General features: G+C 39.3%; 1 protein-coding gene across 1 annotated transcript in view; it reads left to right on the top strand.

Annotated features, from left to right (window-relative positions):
* LOC122672697 (protein SMG9-like) overlaps positions 1–19,445 on the top strand; it is an 80,548-nt gene extending 61,103 nt beyond the window's left edge. Inside the window, exons 7-8 of the mRNA XM_043870171.1 lie at positions 18,823–19,090; positions 19,184–19,445. Coding sequence (XP_043726106.1) covers positions 18,823–19,090; positions 19,184–19,336 — 421 coding nt within the window. The 3' untranslated portion in view covers positions 19,337–19,445. The remainder of the gene's footprint in view (positions 1–18,822; positions 19,091–19,183) is intronic.
* Positions 19,446–22,433: the final 2,988 nt, after the last annotated feature.

Below are 22,433 nucleotides of genomic sequence, written 5' to 3'. Positions count from 1 at the left end.
CATCATCTTGGAGATCTTCAACTGACCTTTGCTCATGGTACAAAATTTCGCGATATATCACTGATATATCGTAAAATTTCGGTAATTTTGGTAGGGCCGAGATGAGATGTGAAGGTGAAACCAAAAAAGACAATTTCGATGATATTTCGTAACATTTTGGAACATTTTGGCGATATACCGAAATATCACCGAAATGTTACAAAACACCTCACGTGACTCATTAAACTATAGTTATAAATACCATATTTTGCCAGCTAACGGTTGAAATATCGACCGAGAGCTGGGCAGAAGCTGTTTTTGGGGTTTTTTCGTTGTTTTCTACTCTTCCAACTTGGATTCTAAGCATCTTCCAACTTGTTCTTCATCTTCTTCAAAGGATCATCGTAAAAAAAACGTCGGAAACACCTCCTAGCAAGATTGTGAAGATTTTTCACTATTTAAGGTAAATCTTTTTTCTCTAAAACTTTTTTGAAAATAGTATGTTCAATACCTGTTGGATGGTGATGATATTAATATATGTTAGACACTGGAGGCCAATCTACAACCTCATGGTGTCGAAATTTTTTTTCCATATGTATTTTTTTTTTTTAATTTTCTGGCTTTAAAAGTTGATTTTCCTACAACTAAAGTAGGAAAAAATTAGGGGTAATATAACTTAGATGGAGATCAATTAAATATATGTGAGACACTACTGGCCGATCTACGGCTTCACGGTGCCGAACTTATTTTTCTGCCCATAAATAATTATTTTTATTTTCGGAAATCAAAAAAAATATTTAAAAAATAAAAAAAAGAAATAAATAAGGAAAAAAATGAGTTTTAGGTTTGAAAAATCATGAAAAAAATATAAAAGTAATTTCTACATGTTTTGAAATTCATTAGATATATATTATATTAAATAATTTTGGATTTTGTTGTGTTAGGTCAATATTTATATTAAAATTATATATAAAAAATTATTTTTAATTATGAGAAAAATATAAGGGTTAGGTGAAAAATATTAAATAGCTATACAATTGTTTTTGTATTCTAAAAGTCTCAATTGAAGTGCTTCTACATTAAGTTTTTAATTATTTGTTTTACTTACATTGCAGTAAACAAGTATTATTATAGCGGATCGTGAAAGACGTGCGAAGGGCAAGCAAAAGGTAGGGGAAAGTAGTCAACAGAAGGGGCAGAGGGAGCAGAGAGAACAGAGGCCAGCTAGCCAGCATAGGGGTGACATTGCATGGTTACATGGCACTCCAATTGATGGGGATAAGAGAAAATCTCAATGTATTGTCACATGCAGTTTTTGGGAGGTGGGTCCAGTAGACTTAAACAACATCTGACTGGAGGATCTAAAGATGTTGTAGGTTGCCATATGGCACATGTGCAAGTAGCTAGGGAGATTGGTGAGAGTTTGAGAGGAAAGAAGAAGAGGAAGGCTGACAAGCAGAGAATAAGAGAACAACTTGAGGACGCAGTAAGGAGTTCAATGGGAGGAGGAGGACAATACCATGATGATGATGATGACATTGCATTACCTGATGATATACAAACAGCAGAGGAGGCTTGGGACTTTCGACAGACTGTTTTAAGGAGTAGAGTTAGTTTTCAAGATGATCAGTAGAGACAGAGAGTAGGGGGTAGTTGGGGAGCTGGCACATTTGGAGGTTCTAGATCTTTCAATCCTTTTAAAAGATCATAAAGTGTGAAGGCAGTCCCAACACCTTTATCAGTACCAGTACCAGTACCACCATCAACATCAGATCCTAAACTACATAGGAAGAAAGGAAGCAGTCAACCAAGAATCAAAGGGGCATGGAAGGGGATGAAGGGGATAGTTAAAGAATCAATGGCTAAGTGGATGCTATACCTTACCATTCTAACAAACACTGCACAAGGCCCCCATTATGAATACCTTGATTGATACAATTGCAGAGGCTGGCCCAGGGTTCAAGGGCCCACCCCATATGAGGTAATGAATGTTTATATACCTCAACAAAAGTTTTAGATTAATGAGTACATTGGGGAGATGAGGAGTATGTGGGAGACATATGGGGTGACTGTAATGGCAGATGGATGGACTGGGCCTACAAGAAAGTCCATCATTAATTTTATGGTTTAATGTGATGGGAGGACAGTTTTCCTCAAATCTGTGGATGCATCCAAAGAGATAAAGGATGCAAGATACATTTACAAATTGTTAAGGAAGTGGTTGAAAAAGATGTGAGAATTGAGAATGTTGTCTAGATTGTAACGGACAATGGAAGCAACTTCAAGCTGGCCGGTGAGAAGATGATGAACAACAGTAAGTACCGGCTCTTCTGGACTCTGTGTGCAGTCCATTGCATTGATCTAATGCTAAAGGATATGGGAAAGTTAAAGTTGGTGAAGACTGTGGTTGAAAGTGCAAGACAAGTCACCAACTTTGTATACAACCACTCCTTTGCACTCAATCTATTGAGGGAAAAATGTGGGGGTGACTTGGTGAGGCCAGCCATCACAAGATTTGCCACCAACTACATTGCCCTAAAAAGTATTGAGATAAAGAAGGCCGGGCTGAGAAGTATGTTTGCTTCTGAGGAATGGTTTGGATGGAAGAAGGGTTCTAATACTGCAAGTGGGAGGGAAGCACAAGCAACCATGTCATCTGAGGACTTCTGGACAAAACTAAGCAAAGTGGTGAAAGTTTTGGAGCTAGTAGTTAAAAGTTCTACATATAGCTGACTCCGCTTTCAAGGGCCCTACCATGCCAGTCCTATATGCTGAAATGGACTTGATGAAAGATAGTGTTTACAGTGTAGCTCCTCACAGTAGCAAGCACTTTTTGGATATCATCAATGCTCGCTGGGAGAATCAACTTATGCATCCATTGCATAAAGCTGGTGAGTAAATTTGTTTATGTAACTAATACATAGTATTACTACTTACTAATTACCTATGCATTTGACTATCTCATTTCTATATGCCAAATTTCAGCATATTACTTGAACCCCAAGTATCAATATAATAATAGGCTTGGGTTGGAAATTCAACTTATTGATGTTATGAAACAAGTACTAAAGAAGTTGGAGCCAGATGGTCATCAACTACAGGCTATTTGCAATAATGAGGTGAGTCTTAGAATTCATTTGGAATATAATTAGTAAGTAGTAATTAGTAATAAGTAATTACTAATTTTCCACATGGGTGTAGATGAAGATGTTTAGGGATGCATTAGGAAGTTTTGGAATCGATGCTGCAATACAAGGCAGAGTACGCGGTGATGCTGGTACTCAATTCAATATCTAATTCTTTTAAGTTTTAAATTACATATGTATTGAAAGTTGAAACTTGAAACAACATTTGACACATGTCTTTTTTTGTTGTAAACTTGTAATGCAGCTGAATGATGAGTGTTGTATGGGGAATCGACTGAGAATTTAAGGAGAATAGCAATCAAGGTCCTTGCCCAAACATGTTCTGCATCTGACTGTGAGAGGAACTGGAGTACCTTTACGCTCATCCACTCCAAGAGGCACAACAGATTGGGGTCTGAACGTCTATCTGACATGGTGTATGTGCACTACAACTTGAGGCTGAAACTGTAACACATACGCGTGGGACATGAAGGACAAAGGGGCACTATTACCTTGCCGACATCTTTCAAGTTGAATCAGACGGTGAGGACCTTATTGTGGATTGAGTGAGGGATAGAGGTGAGCCAGTGTTGGATCAGGAGGGAGGTAGGCCCGACTCCGTGATAGCTTCCGAGATTGGTGCTGATATGGATGATTATATGGCTGACGAGGGTCGAATACATGCACGGGAAGCATCACCCATACCATTCCAACCCATTGGTACAATGTTGCTGAGGATGATGGCTTGTCTAGGTCCTCAGGTGATGATGATGGTGGTGATGGTAATGGTGGTGGTGGTGATGAAGAATTTGATGGAATGCAAGAGCGTTATGTGGTAGGCGAGGATACAATGCCTGTAGAGCTAGTCTGATTCACTGGAGAGACAATTTGGTCATGCCACACAGGATACGGACCACGGTGCACGTGACCCCGCACCCGTACCCTCACAAGCCCTATACAACCATACAGCAGGAAGCGTAGAGGTCGACAAACACAGTTACAAGCTGATTATATGGACATTGATAACTTATCTAGCTTTGTTGGCGGTTTGAGTATGGATGATAGGGAGGGAAGATCGACTGGGCATTGGTGTGCCCCATCTTTTGACGCACATACCATTCCATTGTCATCGGATTATAGTGCATCACAACCTCGCGGTGGATATGGATATGGATATGGGCAGTTTAGTGGGGTAGTGGACTATGACTCCCAATCTCAGTCCCAGGGACATACTGGATCATCTTTTGTTGATGACATCTTGCATACCCTAGCTATCAACCTCACCAGCCATACATGCAGCTAGTGCCAATGCCGCTTCCGCCGACATCATATCATACTTGATCATCTTCTTCCCAGGCTGGATCGATTGGTAACCCTAACCCATATCCTAGGATAGGTTACCTATAGTATGTTGATGGCTCCATTTACATGACAGTTGTGGATGACTACACTCGTTTATTCTCCGAAACTATACCGTAGGCTACATATGTCCTTCAAATAGAGAACAATGGACGGCGACTCAAGCGGGCCATGAGCGGGGTTGATCGAAGGCACAACAACTATTATTAGCACTTGTGACTTGTGAGTCTTGTGAGTCTTATACCCTTGTCTCTTATAAGTCGTGATTTGTGAACTTGTGAGTTGTGACTTTGTGTATTGCCTATTAAAGTATTGACTATTGAGCTATTGAATATTGACTATTGAGTCATTGACTATTATGGAGTTTATGAGAATATGATTTATGAATTATGTCGTATGAGTTTTAATTAGTTTGTTTAAATTTCTTTTATATCTTTGATTGCTTAATCAATGTGTATTTAACTATTTATACATTAGGGTCGGCGACCGTATACTGTTAATCAAGGGTGCAAGCCCAAACGGCCAAAAACCCATCGAGATGGACTCCCGAAATAGTGCAAAAAAAATACAATATTTTGGGAAAATTTCACCATATTTTGGATATTTCGGATATCTCGGTAGGCCCGAGATACCGATATATCGCGAAATTTTATACCTTGCCTTTACTTCATGAATTCTTTGCTTGAGTTCAATGGTATGTCTTTCAAGTCTTGTTTCTTCAAGCTTTGAACTTCTCTATTCTTTGCTTGAGATTAATGATATGTCTTTGTTCTTTCAAGCCTCGTCTTGATCTTCTCTATTCTTTTAGCAATCCTATAAACTTAAGATTTTTAGATCGAGTTGGAGAGCTTCCTTGCCCTCGTTTCAAAGCTATCTTAAAGCTCTAGGCCTCCTAAGGTTTCTATATGATTTTTCATTACGGCGTATTTTTGGTCCTGATTTGATCCAGGCAACATGTGAGAAAGTGGATTTGATTCGTTCACGAATCAAGGTAGCCTAGTCCAGACAGAAGGATTATACAGACATGAGGAGGAAGGATCTAAAGTTCACTGTCGGAGATAAGGTGTTTCTCAAGGTATCGCCCACCAAGGGGGTGATGCGATTCAGCAAGAAGGGCAAGCTGAGTCCGAGATTCATTGGACTTTACGAGGTTCTGGCGAAGACCGGGTCGGTAGCGTATCCAAGGTTTGAAAACTCGGTTCTCGGTGCCAACTTGGACCCTTGAAAAACTGAGTTGAGTCGAGATCTCGGCGAGATCTCGCCGAGTTGGTGCAGTTTTTTCTTTCTCGACTCGAAGCCTCATCTCGGTGGGTTTTAGACCTAGTTTGGGTCTGAAACTTGGTATTCAGCCTATTTTAGGCCATTTAAACACAATGACACTATCAAATTTTGCAAAAACAAAGTCCAAATAGGAGTTTCAGTTAGTGGGAAAGCAAGACAGACACTTACTTATGCTATAAACTAGGAGAGACACAGGACAAACACACTCATTTATGCCTAAGATCATTTAAGTTTGACCGGTACATAACTCCTTCAATATAAATAAGATTTTAGTAATCTTAGACTTGTTGGAAAGCTTTGTTTTAAAAGCTTTCCAACAAGTCCAGGATTGCTTAAATCTGATTTATATTGAAAGAGTTATGTTCCGGTCAAACTTAATTCAGTGTGTGCGAATGCTGTCAAAATCGCTCTTAATGAAAATAGTTTTTTGGACATCAAAACAAATGAATATTTTACTGCACTTTTGGTTTTTAGCAATGTTTTACCATAATAAGATTTATGGAATTTTTAGATTTGAGAAAAACCCCAAGATTAGAAAGTTGAAAATTGCACCTACCGTCGAAAATCCAATTTTTGTTCTTAAACTGGGGGGTTGACGTTTTTTTTTCTTTTGGAATTTGATTTTTTAACTAGTTTTATTGGATTCAATTAGGGGGGTATTTGCTTAGTTATGAATAATATCTTAAGTAAATCAAATACAAAAACATTTACTTAAATGATATTAGGCATAAATAATTGTCTGTCTTGTCTGTCTTGGTTCCTGCCATAGATAGGTGTCTGTGTATCAAGGATTCCAGCAAGATCTCGAGATTTGACACTCATATAAAGGACCTAGATGGGCATTTTTCTATGTCAAACTGAGATCTCGACTGAGATCCGAGATCTCGGCGAGATATTGACATTTTGAGACTTGTAGGCAAGGTATAATATCTCGCGATATATCGGTATCTCAGGCCTACCTCCCTCCTGATCCAACACTAGCTCACCTCTATCCCTTACCCAATCCATAATAGGGTCCTCATCGTCTGAGTCAACTTGAAAGATGTCGGCGAGGTCAATAGTGCCCCTCTGTCCCTCATGTCCTATGCGTATGTGTTGCAGTTTCAGCCTCAAGTTGTAGTGCACATACACCATGTCAGATAGACGTTCAGACCGCAATTTGTTGTGCCTCTTGGAGTGGATGAGTGCAAAGGTACTCCAGTTCCTCTCACAGCCAGATGCGGAACATGTTTGGGCAAGGACTTTGATTGCTATTCTTCTTAAATTCTCAGCCGATTCCCCATACAACACCCACCATTCAGCTGCATTACAAGTTTACAACAAAAAAAGACGTGTCAAATGTTGTTTCAACTTTCAAATTTCAATACATATTAAAACTTAAAAGAATTACCAGCATCACCGTGTGCTCTGCCTTATAACGCAGCATCAGTTCCAAAACTTCCCAATGCATCCCTAAATATCTTGATCTACACCCATGTGGAAAATTAGTAAGTACTTCTTCACTACTTGTTTGAAACATAGTTCAAAATCTCGATAAAAAAAACGAGAATTTCGACCCCCTCGAAACGAAATGACCCCTCGAATAAAAAAAATACTAAATTTCGATCGAAATTCTTGAGATTTCGAGATATTTCGAGATTTTTTCAAAATCTCGCGAGATTTCGAAAATCTCGAGAAAATGCTTTATATAAAATACCATGTTTCGATAGTCTCGGTCGAAATTTCGATCGAGACTGAGAAACAGAGCATTTTTCCTCATTTGCTTGGTTTTTGAAGGTTTTTGCTTATTTCTTCTTCAATCTTCCACTTCCCACTTGAATCCTTGCCACATCTACGCCGGAATCACTTGGAGAACAAACTTCTTAGCACATCTGTGAAGTCTTTCCACTATTTCAGGTAAAACCATATTCTCAAAATTGATTTTTTTTAGGGAAATGCTTGATCAACATGTTTGTTTGTGATGAAATAAATATATGTTAGACATCGGAAGCCGATCTACGACTTCACGGTGTTGAAATTTTTTTTTGGTATATATATTATTTATTTATTTTTCTACTTCAAAAATGGGATTTATTTACAACAAAAATAAAAAAGTAATAGGGGTTATGTATATTGTATGGTGATGAATTAAATATATGTTAGACACAATTGGCTGATCTATGGCCTCATGGTGTCAAAAATATTTTTCTGCCAATAATTAATTATTTTAATTTTTGAAAATTATAAAAAATATTTAAAAAATTTAAAAAAATAGCAAAAAATAAGAAATAATATGAGGTTTTTGTTTTAAAATTACTGAAAAATATAAAAGTAAATTGTACATACTTCTTATTTGCTGCCCATTTACATATCTTTTCGATTTTGTTGTGCTAGGCCAATATTTATTTGAAAAATATTTTTAAAAATTATTTTTAAATATGAGAAAAATATGAGGGTTAGGGGAAAAATACTACATAGTTATATACTTATATACTTGTATTAGTGCTCTTAAATCTTAATTCTTGAACATTTAAAATTTTAAACTAAAAGAATTGATGTGCTTCAGTGATTAATGAATTGTCTTTTATTCATGCAACAGTAAACTAGTCTGATTATGACGAACCGTGGTAAACGACAGAGCCAGAGGCAAGAGGGGCAGAGGCAGCCGGCCCAGACCCAGGAGGAGGGTGTGCACCTGGGGTGACATTGCATGGTTGCATGGCACTCCAATTGATGGGGATAAAAGAAAATCCCAATGCAACTATTGTCACATGCGCTTTTGGGAGGTGGTGCCACTAGACTCAAACAACATCTAGCCGGAATTCTCCTTAAGTGGTCGCATGTCATATGGTCCCCTGTGGAGGTATCTAGGGTCGTCATTGATTACATGAAGGGAGGGAGTAAGAGGAAGGCTCAGAGGGAGAAGGCAAAAGTAGATCTTGAGGAAGTAGTGAGGTGTACAGCGGGAGGCCAATCAAGCCATCGTGATGATGATGATGATGACAGTGATGATGTCTATGTTCCTGATGATATAGAGACCGAGCAAGAGGCTAGGGTTGAGACGAGCACGATGATGAGCAGAGCCGCTTATCATGAGGATCGGGAGAGAGTCGAGAGACAGAGAGTAGGTGGTAGTGGAAGAGCTGGTGCTAGTGGTAGTGGAGGAGCAGGTACAAGTGGAGGAGGTGGGTTGCCTAATCCCTTTAGGAGATCACAGAGTACGAGGGCAGCTCCCCTCCGCCTCCACCACCACAAGATGACCCAAAGACTTCACCAAGCACCTGGTGTTTATAGAAAGAAAGGCAACAAACAACCAAAAATCAAGGGAGCATGGAAAAATCAAGGGGATGGTGAAGGAATCTATAGCTAAGTGGATGTTATACCATACCATCCCAAGAAACACAAAGACAAGGCCCCTTTTATCAGACTATGATAGATTCCATTGCTGAGGCTGGCCCAGGGTATAAGGGGCCACCCCATATGAGATTATGAATGTGTATTTGCCCCAACAGAAGAGAGAGCTTGAAGACTACATCAATAAAATGAGGGGGCTGTGGGAGAACTATGGGGTGACCATAATGTGTGATGGTTGGACTGGTCCTACAAGAAAGTCCATCATCAACTTTATGGTGTATTGTGATGGGAGGACAGTCTTTCGAAAGTCTGCGTTGATGCATCCAAGGAGAAAAAGGATGCAAAGTATATCTACAAATTCTTGAAGGAAGTGGTAGAAGATGTAGGAGTGGGGAATGTTGTCCAAATTGTAACGGACAACGGAAGCAACTACAAGAGTGCCGGTGAGAAGTTGATGCAAAACAATTAGTACCGGTTGTTTTGAACTCCATGTGCTGCCCATTGTATAGACCTCATGTTGAAGGACATGGGAAAGATCAAATTGGTACAACATGTCGTGGAAAAGGCAAGGCAAATGACCAACTTTGTCTACAACCATGGGTTTGCACTAAACCTCTTGTGGGAGAAGTGTGGGGATGACTTAGTGAGGCCAGGCATAACTAGATTTGCCACCAACTACATTGCACTCAAGAGTATAGAAACCAAGAAGTCTGGACTGAGATCAATGTTTGCTTCTGAAGACTGGTTCAACTGGAATGGGTTCAATACCCATGGTGGTAGGGAAGTACAAGCTACAATTTCATCAGATGACTTTTGGTCTAAGTTGCATAAAGTGGTACAACTTCTAGACCCAGTGGTCAAGGTTTTGCATATAATTGATTCTGCTATCAAGGGACCAACCATGCCACATCTATATGCTGCCATAGACTTGATGAATGAAGGTGTTTACATTGCAAATCCACAAGGTAGCAAACACTTTCTCAAAATTATCAAGGAGCGCTGGGAAAATCAACTTATGCATCCACTGCATAAGGCTGGTGAGTGTACACTCTTTGTTTTTTTATGCAATTACATCTTTTAAAGTTAATTTAAAGGATATATTACTAACTAGTCAATATGTAATGTCAATTTCAGCATATTATTTGAACCCCAAGTATCAATACAGTCATAGGCTTGGGTTGAATAATAGTCTTATTGACGCAATCAAAGAAGTAGTTGCCAAGTTGGAGCCGAATAGTAAATTACAGGCGATATGCAACAATGAGGTGAGTCTTATAAGTTATAATTCATTTGGAATTACTCAATTCAATACTAAATAGTAACGAGTCATTACTAATTTTAAATATTTTTCAAATGATTATAGTTGAAGACTTTTAGGGATGCATGGGGAAGTTTTGGAACCGGTCGCACAAAGGCGGACACACGGTGATGCTGGTACTCATTAGTCATTACTTCATTAGTCATTACTCAATTCAATATCTTATTCTTTTGAAATGAAGGTGACATGTTTCTTTTGTTGTAATGCAATTGAATGGTGGGTGTTGTATGGGGTTCGCAAACAATTTAAGAAAAATAGCAATCAAGGTTCTCTCCGGACATGTTCAATCCGGCGTGAACGGAATTGGAGTACATTTTCTCTCATCCACTCCAAGAGGAGAAATAGATTGGGTTCTGAACGTCTCTTTGACTTAGTGTATATGCATTATAATTTGAGGTTGAAGATGCAACACATACGCATGGGACAAGAGGGTATCAGGGAAAATATCGATCTCGCCGACATTTTTCAGGTGGAGTCAAATGATGAAGATCCTATTGTTGATTGGGTGAGGGATAGAGGTGAGCGAGTGTTAGATCAGCCTGGAGGTAGACCTGACCCCATGATAGCTGAACACATAGAAGGCGATGTGGATGACTTCATGGTGCGCAGAGGTGAGGTACATGCACGGGACGCGTCACCCATACCGTTCGATCCTCTCGGTGGTGTTGATGAGGAGGATGAAGATTGGTCTATGTCATCTGGTGGAGATGGTGGTGGTGGTCCTGGTGGAGATGGTGATGATGATGAAAGTAATGATGGACGTGATGATGATGGTGATGGTGGTCAAGCATATGAGGGAACTCGAGTCCCGTTTGTGGTACAAGAGCAGCAAGAGGCAATCCGTGCCCCCACCAACCCCACACCAGCCACACGGCCCACATCGTCCACCTCGACCTACTCGAGAAAGCAGCGTGGCCAGTCCCGTCCTGGTGGTCGTGGTAGTGGTACCAGTAGGCAGGCTGAGCTTATGGACATTGATGCCCTATCTCGCTGTTGGTGGATCGAGTATTGGCGATAGAGACAGAGATCGAGCGGGCATTTCCGTGCCCCATCTTTTCATGTAGACAGCAGTCCATCTCCAAAGACAATCGAGCATGGTTCATCTCATTCACATCCATGTGGCGAAGGGCATTCTGGCGTACCTTGGGGGCGGCACCTATATCTTCTCCATCCATTCCGCTTTGAGTATGACTCCCACTCACAAGGATATAGTGGATCGTCTTTTGTGCATGACTTCTTTTCCTACACTGGCTACCCAACCCACCAGCCGCAGCCGTATAACCCGTACATGCTCCCAGAGCCGTCATATGACTCATATCATAGTGGATCGATGGGTAGTACTTCTTCACGATTTGGTGACCTATATCCTAGGATAGGTTACCTTCAAGATGTTGATGATGCAGTTTACATGGCCACTGTGGATGACTACACTCGCTCCTTCTCCCAGACTATGACGTGGCATGCATTTGTCCTACAGTCGGAGAGCAATACACGTCGGCTCCAGCGCACCATGAGTGGGGTTGATCCTGGACGGCGGAGTAGTTATTATTAGCAAATTTGTAAACATTTGAGATGAATGATGACTAGTTGACTACTTGACTTGTAGCCTTGTAGGGGACAATTGGGGATATTGATATATTGTGATTTGGAATGTTTGATATCATCTTCTTAAATCTTAACTTTTAAGTTGTTATTTGTTAACTTGTTATTGACTTGATGTCTTATGTACTTAATATTATGATTTATGACTTAACTTATGAGTCATTATGTTTTCAACTTAGTTCCAAGTCAATTTACTTGTTTAATGTACAATGTGTATGTGTAAATGTGTAATTAACTAAGTTATACACTTATACATTAGGGTTCGACCGTACGTTGCCAATCAATGGTGCACATCCAAAACACCATTTTGGGTGACTATTTTTGCAATTTGAACATTTAAATGTGTTTATATAGCCTAAAATAGGGTTTTCATGAAGTTTCAGGCCTTAACTTGGCCTAAAACCCACCGAAATGACCTATCGAAACATACCAGAAAAAATACAATATTTCGAACGAAATATCTGAAATTTCGAATATTTCGGATATTTCGGTCAGCTCGAAATACCGAAACGAAACGAGTTCTCGAACTATGGTTTGAAAGCATCAATAAGTTAAGTTTCCAAATGAATTGTAAGACTTACCTCATTGTTGCAAATTGCTTGTAGTGCACCATCTGGCTCCAACTTCTTTACTATGCTGAAATTTGACATATAGAAATGAGATATTGTCAAATGTATAGGTAATTAGTAAATAGTAATACTATGAATTAGTTACATAAAATAAATTTACTCACCAGCTTTATGTAGTGGATGCATAAGTTGATTCTTTCCACGAGTATTGATGATATCCTAGTAGTGTTTGCTACTGCGAGGAGCCACACTGTAGACACTATCTTTCATCAAGTCCATTGCAGCATATAGGTCTGGCATGGTTGGGCCCTTAAGAGCGGAGTCAGCAATATGTAGAACTTTAATTACTAGCTCCAAAACTCTCACCACTTTGCTTAGTTTTGTCCAAAAGTCCTCAGATGACATGGTTGCTTGTGCTTCCCTCTCACTTGCAGTATTGGAACCCTTCCATCTAATCCACTCCTTAGAAGCAAACATACTTCTCAGCCCAGTCTTTTTTGTCTCAATGCTTTTTAGGGCAATGTAGTTGGTGGCAATTCTTGTGATGCCAGGCCTAACCAAGTCACCCCCACATTTTTCCCTCAGCAGATTGAGTGCATAGGAGCGGTTGAATACAAAGTTGGTTACTTGTCTTGCACTTTCAACCATAGTCTTCACCAACTTTAACTTTCCCATATCCTTTAGCATTAAATCAATGCAATGGGCTGCACAAGGAGTCCAGAAGAGCCGGTACTTACTATTGTTCATCATCTTCTCACCGGCCAGTTTGAAGTTGCTTCCATTGTCCGTTATAATTTGGACAACGTTCTCAATGCCCACATCTTTTTCAACTACTTTAACAATCTGTAAATGTATTTCGCATCCTTTATCTCTTTGGATGCATCCACAGATTTGAGGAAAACTGTCCTCCCATTACAATAAACCATGAAATTGATGATGGACTTTCTTGTACGCCCAGTCCATCCATCTGCCATTATAGTCACCCCATATATCTCCCACATACTCCTCATCTTCCTAATATACTCATCATTCTCAAGCTTTTGTTGAGGTAGATAAACATTCATTATCTCATATGGGGTGGGGCCCTTGAATCCTGGGCCAGCCTCTGCAATGGTATCTATCATGGTATCATAATGGGGGCATTGTGCAGTGTTTGCTGGGATGGTATGGTATAGCATCCACTTAGCTATTGATAATTTAACCAACCCCTTCAATCCCTTCCATGCTCCTTTGATTCTTGGTTGACTGCTTCCTTTCTTCTTATGCAATTTAGGATCTGATGCTGATAGTGGTACTGGTACTGATAGAGGTGTTGGGACTGCTCTCACACTTTGTGATCTTTTAAAATGATTGAAAGATCTAGAACCTCTAGATGTGTCAGCTCCTCCACTACCCCCTACTCTGTCTCTGTTGATCATCTTGAAAACTTACTCTACTCCTTGAAACAGTCCGTCGAAAATCCGTAGCCTCCTCTGCTATTTGTATATCATCAGGTACTGCAATGTCCTCATCATCATCCTCAGAGGAGTCATCATCATCATCATGGTATTGTTTTCCTCCACTGCTTGTCAGCCTTCCTCTTCTTTTTTCCCCTCAAACTGTCACCAATTCCTCTAGCTACTTGAGTAGGGACCATATGACAACCTACAACATCTTTAGATCCTCCAGTCAGATGTTGTTTAAGTCTACTAGACCCACCTCCCAAAAACTGCGTGTGACAATAGTTACATTGGGATTTTCTTTTATCCCCATTAATTGGAGTGCCATGTAACCATGCAATGTCACCCCTATGTTGGCTGGCGGGTCTCTCGTTCTCTCTGTTCTCTTTGCTGCCTTTGTCCCCTCTGTTGACTACTTTCCCCCACTTTTTGCTTGCCCTTCGCACATAGTCTTTCACGATCCGCCATAATAATACTTGTTTACTGTAATGTAAGTAAAACAAAAAATTAAAAACTTAATGTAGATGCACTTCAATTGACACTTTTATAATACTAATACACTTATATAGCTATTTAATATTTTTCCCCTAACCCTTATATTTTTTGCATAATTAAAAACAATTTTTTATATATAATTTTAATATAAATATAGACCTAACACAATAAAACCATAAATTATTAAACATAACATATATCTAATGCAATTCAAAACATGTAGAAATTACTTTCATATTTTTTCATTATTTTTCAAACTTAAAGCTCATTTTTTTCCTTATTTATTTCTTTTTTTTTTTTAAATTTTTATATATTTTTCTTAATTTTTAAAAATTAAAATAATTATTTATGGGCAGAAAAATAAATTAGACACCGTGAAGCCGTAGATTGGCCATTGGTGTCTAACATATATTTAACTCATTTCCATCTAAGTCATATTACCCCTAATTTTTTCCTATTTTTGTTGTAGGAAAATCAATATTTAAAACCAGAAAACTGTAAAAGAAAATACATATGGAAATAAAATTTCGATACCATGAGGCTGTAGATCGACCTCCGGTGTCTAACATATATTAATATCATCACCATCCAACAACATTTGTAGATAGTATTTTCAAAAAAGTAGTTTTAGAGAAATAGGATTTACCTTAAATAGTGAAAAAAGGCTTGGAGGATGAGCTTAGATGAGCCTCCGACGTGTTTCTGGCGATAATGCGTCGAAAACTATGAAGATCAATGCTTGGAGAGTGGAAGAAAATCAAGGAGAAGAGAAGAAATGAGGAGAGGAGGAGGAAAAAATAGTTCTGTAGAGGTCTTGGTCGATATTTGGTCTTTATATGTGACCTCTTAAGTGAAAAACATGTTTTTTTACATATTTTGCCGATATATCGGTTTTAGGCTGAAATGTGCCGATATTTCATGAAATTTCGACCGAAATATTGCACTTTTTCATTTCGTTTGGGCATTTCATCTCGGCCAGGTCGAAATTACTGAAATATGGCGAAATTTTGCCGATATATCGCGAGATTTGGTTCCATGGTTACACCACTTCATCTTCATATATCATCTTCATATATAAGATAGGTGGATTGCGAAGGAGGACAACCTTGCTGTCCAAAAACTTCTCGGGTTGCTCCTTGTAGGTCATATCGGCTACGATCTCTGGTGGTTCTTGTGATAGGATATGACTCGGGTTATGAATGTATTTCTACATGGACACATGGAATACGTCATGTACACCCTCGAAGGATGGAGGAAGTGCCAACCGATACGCTCATAGCTCGAGAACTCGCGAGATCTCTCGCGAACATCTCGCCGAGTTTCTCGATTTTTCTAAATCCCGAGACGAGACTGCCTATGAGCATGGAACCAAATCTCACGATATATAGGTGAAATTTTGCCATATTTTGGTAATTTCGACCTGGCAGAGATGAAATGCCCAAACGAAATGAAAAAATGCAATATTTGGGTCAAAATTTCGTGAAATATCGGCACATTTCAGTCTAAAACCGATGTATCGGCGAAATATGTAAAAAAACATGTTTTTCACTTAAGAGGTCACGTCACCTCTTACATAAAGACCAAATATCGATGGTTTCGGTCCATATTTCGACCGAGACCTCTACAGAATTGTCTACAGAACTGTTTTTTCCTCCTCTCCTCATTTCTTTTCTTCTCCTTGATTTTCTTCCACTCTCCAACCATTGATCTTCATGGTTTTTTACTATCGTCCGAAACATGTCGGAGGCTCATCTAAGCTCATCCTCCAAGTCTTTTTTTCACTATTTAAGGTAAATCCTATTTCTCTAAAATTATTTTTTTGAAAATACTATGTACAAATGTTGTTGGATGGTGATGATATTAATATATGTTAGACAACGAAGGCCGATCCACAGCCTCACGGTGTCGAAATTTTTTTTCCATATGTATTTTTTTTTAATTTTCTTGTTTTAAAAATTGATTTTCCTTCAACTAAAATAGAAAAAAATTAGGGGTAATATGAGTTGTACATCTGTATGTAGATCCCACAGCCTCACGGGGGAGGTATTTGTCATTTTGCTGACAAGCGGCGGGTTACCACTGGGATTCCTTCTTTATCTTCTACCCATTCGAACATCAAATCAATACTCCAGAACGTACACGGTGCCACAACTTCAGGTTCCGGACCTACATTTGGATTCGGGTTAGGGTTCGGATCAAAATATGCCAAGCCATAACATAAGGGCTGGTGCTAGGAGGGTAATCGACGAATTTTTCCCACTGTCGGTTGAGGAACCTTTCTTTGACGGCAAACCCGTAAAGTGGTCAATGATCTTATGACTGGGCTTAACCACCATGGCAAATAGCTCACTGGCATACGTGGCAACACCATCTACACGTCACAAGGATATTAATAAAATATTAGGGCCTCGGGTGCGGTTATAACACTAGGGCTTAAGCAGCTGCCTAGACTGGACCATCTGCTGATCTATAATCATAACCACGACCACAGCCCCTTCCCCTTCCACGACCACGCCTACGGTCTTGAGAAGATGCATCAGCACCAATATAGTCATTGTAACCACCGGATTCATGTTGCATATCACCACAATAACCTCATCCACTCCCACAGAAACCGTGGCCCCTTCTACAGCCTCTACCTCTGCCACCATACCCACACCCACCATCTCAACCTCCATCTCCATTGTACTCAAAGAACCCATTGTTATTTCTTCTTCCTTTCTCCCTTCCTCAACCACCATGTCCTCTGCCTCATACGCCAGGAGAGCCATCTCCTTCATGGTCAAATTCAGTCCACGGCTTTACTTGATAAGCTGGAATAGGTGATTGGTAACCAGTGGAGGATGTATCCAACTCCTTGGAAAAGGTGATTGTATCATTGAAACATGCCGAGTTGTTTCTAGGGGTAGTAAGCCTTCTTCCAGCGGCTCCCACATGTCCGTTATATCAGTAGATCCAATTGATGTGTTCTGATGGAGACCAGCAGTTCTTCTCTTAATTAGTTCAGTAATCATTAGAGTCTTGTTGATAGCCCTCACCCATTGCTTTAAGGACAATTTCATTAGAAGTCTTGATCTAGAACTTCTATTTTATGCATTCACCGGGTTTATCGTCCTAATGTTCTTGTGCCAGTCACAGTTGGCTGAGGGGAGGACAAGTTGTATATCATTTTTTCTTTTTTGGGATAAGGAATACTAAACTAATTACAAGAGAATAGCTAAAGTACAGACAGAGAACAACAACAAAGGTAAGGCCTAAACTCTGAACAAAGGAGCCAACAATATGGTAACGCCCCTGCTACAATGATTCCCTATTCAAATCCCCAACTAGTCTTCAGCTATAGCATGTTGCAGACCTCATTCTCCCCAAGGATCTGGCTTTCTTAAGAAGATAGAAATAATGACATGGCCTTACAGAATTGGATTGTAGCCAGCAAATCAACAGCAACAAATCTCCTGCCAGACTAGTAGTGCTCACCTAACCATTAGCCAGAGACACTTCAAAACCTTTAATAATTGCCTTCATCTCATGATTGAATCTACTCTCCCAATAGGATAGGAAAATCCGACTGCAATAAAACCATACCCTAATGATTCCAAAAACACATTCAAAACCCGCTGGCCTAGGATTGCCAAAGGAGCTGCCATCCATGTCCAGGTTGATAACATTAAGCAATGGTGGTGGGGTCTAAGCATGTTGAATTTTCTTCTGCACCACATTTGAACAGGCCGGTGGCCATAAAATCATTAGATCTCATAATACACCAGAAGGCTACAAAGGTTGTAGCCCATCTAGCAGTCCTCAACATAGCCATTCCAATCATCTCATTGGTAAATCTGTGTCATCCTTGAAACATCCTGTTATTCCTTGTGACAGAGTCAATATGATGGCCAAAAACACAGATCTCCATTTAAACTTACCTTTCCTGGTAAGGGAAATCAACTATGAAAACTCCACAAGGTCACAGATCCTTTTGAGGGTACCAGTTACCAATATAGGCCACAAAATGGCTCAAACAGCCCTAGTGAAGCCACATAGAAATTGTTGAAGCTAACCAGTTGTCTTTGCTAGTTAGTTCTTGTCAGAAATCTATGCACAAAGAAGAACCGAAAATGAAAAGAGGTCATTTTAAAGTTCCCCTTCCAAATTTGACTCTACTTGATATGTCTCAAGTCCTTGCCTCATTGACAAATGCCTGAAGAGATGGCTACTACATAATTGATTTAGTTGACTGGCTGTAGTCACAGCATTATAAAGCAGTAGATTTAAAGGATCGCAAACTCCCACATATGTACTGAGAACTTATATTTCTTTTTGTATAGATTGAGAGAACTGGATCTCTTTCCTATTAATACTCTGCAGCTTAGGAGAGCACTTTCACAATATTTCAGCTTGTCTTCGTTCATGGGAAAGAAATATGTAAACAATATCAAAGCGCAAATGCAATCTTCTGGGTCCTCTGATAACAAGACTGATGATTTGGGCTCAGCAGAGCTGGAGCTGTTTCTAATCCCATCAAAGAGACAAGATGACTTGCAGAGAGTTCAATGTGAAAGCTATGTTTCCATGTTAGGGAAACTCCGTGATTTGGTACTCTCTCTCTCTCTCTCATCAAAAAAATAATTTTCCGCTTTGCCGGATATTTCAGATTTAAGTTATGTTATTTATTTTTGTCTGACTCAGGTGCTGTCTATTAATTGCCGGCACTTTGCAAAGGCTGTGTCAGAACGTGAGTGGTTGAGGAATTCTGCCCGAATATGGGATATGGTAAAGAACTCTCCGGTCATTGCTGAGTATAGCAGAACACTCCAAAGTTCAGGTATGTTCAGAAGATAGCTATTACTTGCTCATCTTTCCGGTTCAGTGATTTGTAGACCTTGCCTAGCTGGCTAGCATGCAGTTGGAAGTGAGACGTATTTCTGGTTAAGCCAGTTCATGTTTAGGACTTGATATTGGTGATGTAATCTGTAATAAGATCATTGTCATTTTTGTCTTAATCTGGTTCGAATTGAATTAATTCTTTAAATATGGTTTTCGGCATGTCAGAAACAGTCTTTGGATGTCCCTAATGTTTCAGAAAGAGAGGTTTTTTGAATAGTAAATAACCAAAGTTTTCACAAAAAAGAGAACAATAAAAACCCATGTGGGAGAGCGATAGTACCACTAGGGTGTCCTGGGAAACTTTTCCCAAAAAGAACAGTGAAATGTAGCCCTTCTAAAGAGAAAGTCTCAGAGGTGTGACATAAATTAATGGCCAAAACATGTTTTTACTCCATCATTTAATAGTTAGTCTTCTAATGATAAAATACTCTTGTTTGCAAAGTTCTGTACCAATTCTGAAGCCATTTGATTAGTCAACTTTGATGTGGGGCATTTTGGTCATTTTCAGAAAAAAAAATTACTTACAATCTTTGGAAGAAGCCCTTCTGAAGGGCTTAGGCCTCTCAGATGGGTTGAGGTTTTACATGAAATAATAACCCAAGCGTGTAGTTTTTACATCATCTAATATTAGTCTTTTAATGATAAAAGACTGTTGTTTTATCATTAAAAAAATACTTGTATTTTTCCCATTAAAAAAGCAAATACACTTGTTTTCAAAGTTCGGACAAATTTTGAAGCCGTTTGATTAGTCAACCATGATCAGGGGCATTTTGAAAGAATTTCAAAATATTGGAACAGACTCTTATTCATAACATTATCATCATCGAGAACATCTCCAAGGTGACAAAATATGGTGTCTACACCCTTGGGGTTACAACCAAACACAATAACTGAGTGATCCATAATTGATTACTAACTAGTCGGTCTATTGTCGTGCTTTAACCGGTCAGGCTTACCGCTACGGTCCAGCATTTGACACCTTTATGCAGCATCACATAACCATTGGTGAAGATATTTTTTACCTGGGGTGAAATGAAATATAATAGAATCAAACTTAGGTACTTTATACTTCGATGGAGAGGACTTCAAATTGTATTTGAATCTTACTACAAGTCCTATTATTTAACATCTCTCACTAGTGTATTCCTTAGTTTTTGTTTATTGTGGATGGTTGGGGGGGTTGGCGTTGAGGTTCCTAACAATGAAACCCTGTTCAGTCCCCTTAATAATAACAATGAAATCATGCCTTTTCGTTTTTTATTAACAAGTAGTAATGTTGTGGATGAAGTGAATGGCATGTTAAGATCATCAAGAACAATTTCGGTTTTGACTTGTGACCAAAATATCAATAATGTAAGATCTTAACCTCGTCGATGTCTGGTTGGCCCTTCAAAATATAGACCGTATGAATCTAGCTGGTCATTGACATCGTTAATGCGTCACATTTCATCTTATGGAGAGAGAGAGAGAGAGAGATGCCATCAAATTAAATTTGGCAGTGGCCAATCCAGGTCTCCACCCATCAACAATCAGATTTGCCTAATCATTTATCAACATTGCCAGAAACCATTGAGGCAGAAACATCTTAATTATATGAAAATGTAGAATGTGCAAGTTCATATCCAAGCTAACATAGATTGACCTGCGGAGTTACCTTTTTACCATGGGTAGGATGGTGAGTTGGGATACCTTGGTATGTGCAGTCTAAGGATAACCTCTGCATACTACCTTCATGTTGAAGGAGAAAGAAACAGAATGTATTTCAGTCATTGACAGTAAAATTCAGAAATTGACCAAAAATTACCATTACAATAATGTGACATCGTTACGTGTCCGGATCGAAGATTCCTTGCATCAAGCCAACTGAATGCTATCACGTAGCTGTTTTTTATTGGTTATCATGTAGTTATTGTCGCAGTTATTTTATTAGTTAATAGAGTTGTTATTAGTGGATGATAGTGGAAGGAGAAGTGGTGTAGTTACGTAACTATTTGTATACTTATATATAGAAGTATTCGATGAATGAAAGAGATTTTTGAAATCCTAAGTTATCTCTTTAGAGTTATCTTGATAAAAGGATTGACGGCATCCCAATTGCGCCAAGGCAACGGGCGGCTTCTTCCATAAAGCCCCTCTATTTTCTCTCTTATTTCTTTTCTTTCCACCCTTAATTTCTTTTTCGTTTTCTTTTGAAGAAGGAAAGGAGTATATTAATAAGGAAATTTACTACCTAAAATAATGTTTACCTAATGCTCTTTTTGCTAAATGTCCAAAAGCCTTGAAGGTAGGCTGTCTATACAAAAATGAATTTCCTAAGTAGTTTGGATGAATCCAGCTAAGAAATCCGTACAAAAGTTTCTCGCACTCGTGAAATTGGAACTTGACACATCGAAAGAGGTCCCGAAGATCCCAGATATCATGTAAGATATCCAAGACTTGCCATGGCACTGACTTATGTCCGTTTATAATCTGAATGGACATGAGGGAATATAGCAAAGTATGAACTCTGACCTAAGACTATGGGCTTTTAGAAGGCCGACCCTAATGGCCCATAACTCCATCTGAAGAATGTCACGATCCATTGTGATCCCGGCAACTGCGACTATGGATTGGCCGAAGTGATTTCACCCCATAGTCCCAAAACCACTAGTCAAGGGCCAAACGGATCCATCATAGTTCACAGCCATCCAGGCTAGAGGAGGGGCCAACTAAAAAAAGGAATATCACGGTTAACACTAAAGGATGAAGAAATTCTCTACCTGTCGAGGAAAGACTGGGATACAGGGGTATTCGGCATGACGTGATATAGTCGGAGAATTTACATCTTGTATCAAGGATGATAATGTACACTATTGGCAGATGATGTTAAGGGCCTCCCAATGATATCCACACATGCGTAGGATTTTTTTCCAGATCGCATACGTAAATTAGGTCTTGTCACCTAACCAGCAGAAATAGCAAGACCACTCTATAGAGATCCCCCACAACGCCACCTTCGTCCAGGTTGTAAGAACTTCCTTTGCCTCTAATCAAGCAATGAACGAGAAACGAG

The sequence above is a fragment of the Telopea speciosissima genome, chromosome 8, assembly GCF_018873765.1.
Source record: "Telopea speciosissima isolate NSW1024214 ecotype Mountain lineage chromosome 8, Tspe_v1, whole genome shotgun sequence".
Taxonomy (NCBI): Eukaryota; Viridiplantae; Streptophyta; class Magnoliopsida; order Proteales; family Proteaceae; genus Telopea; species Telopea speciosissima.
This window is presented reverse-complemented; position numbering and strand designations above follow the sequence as displayed.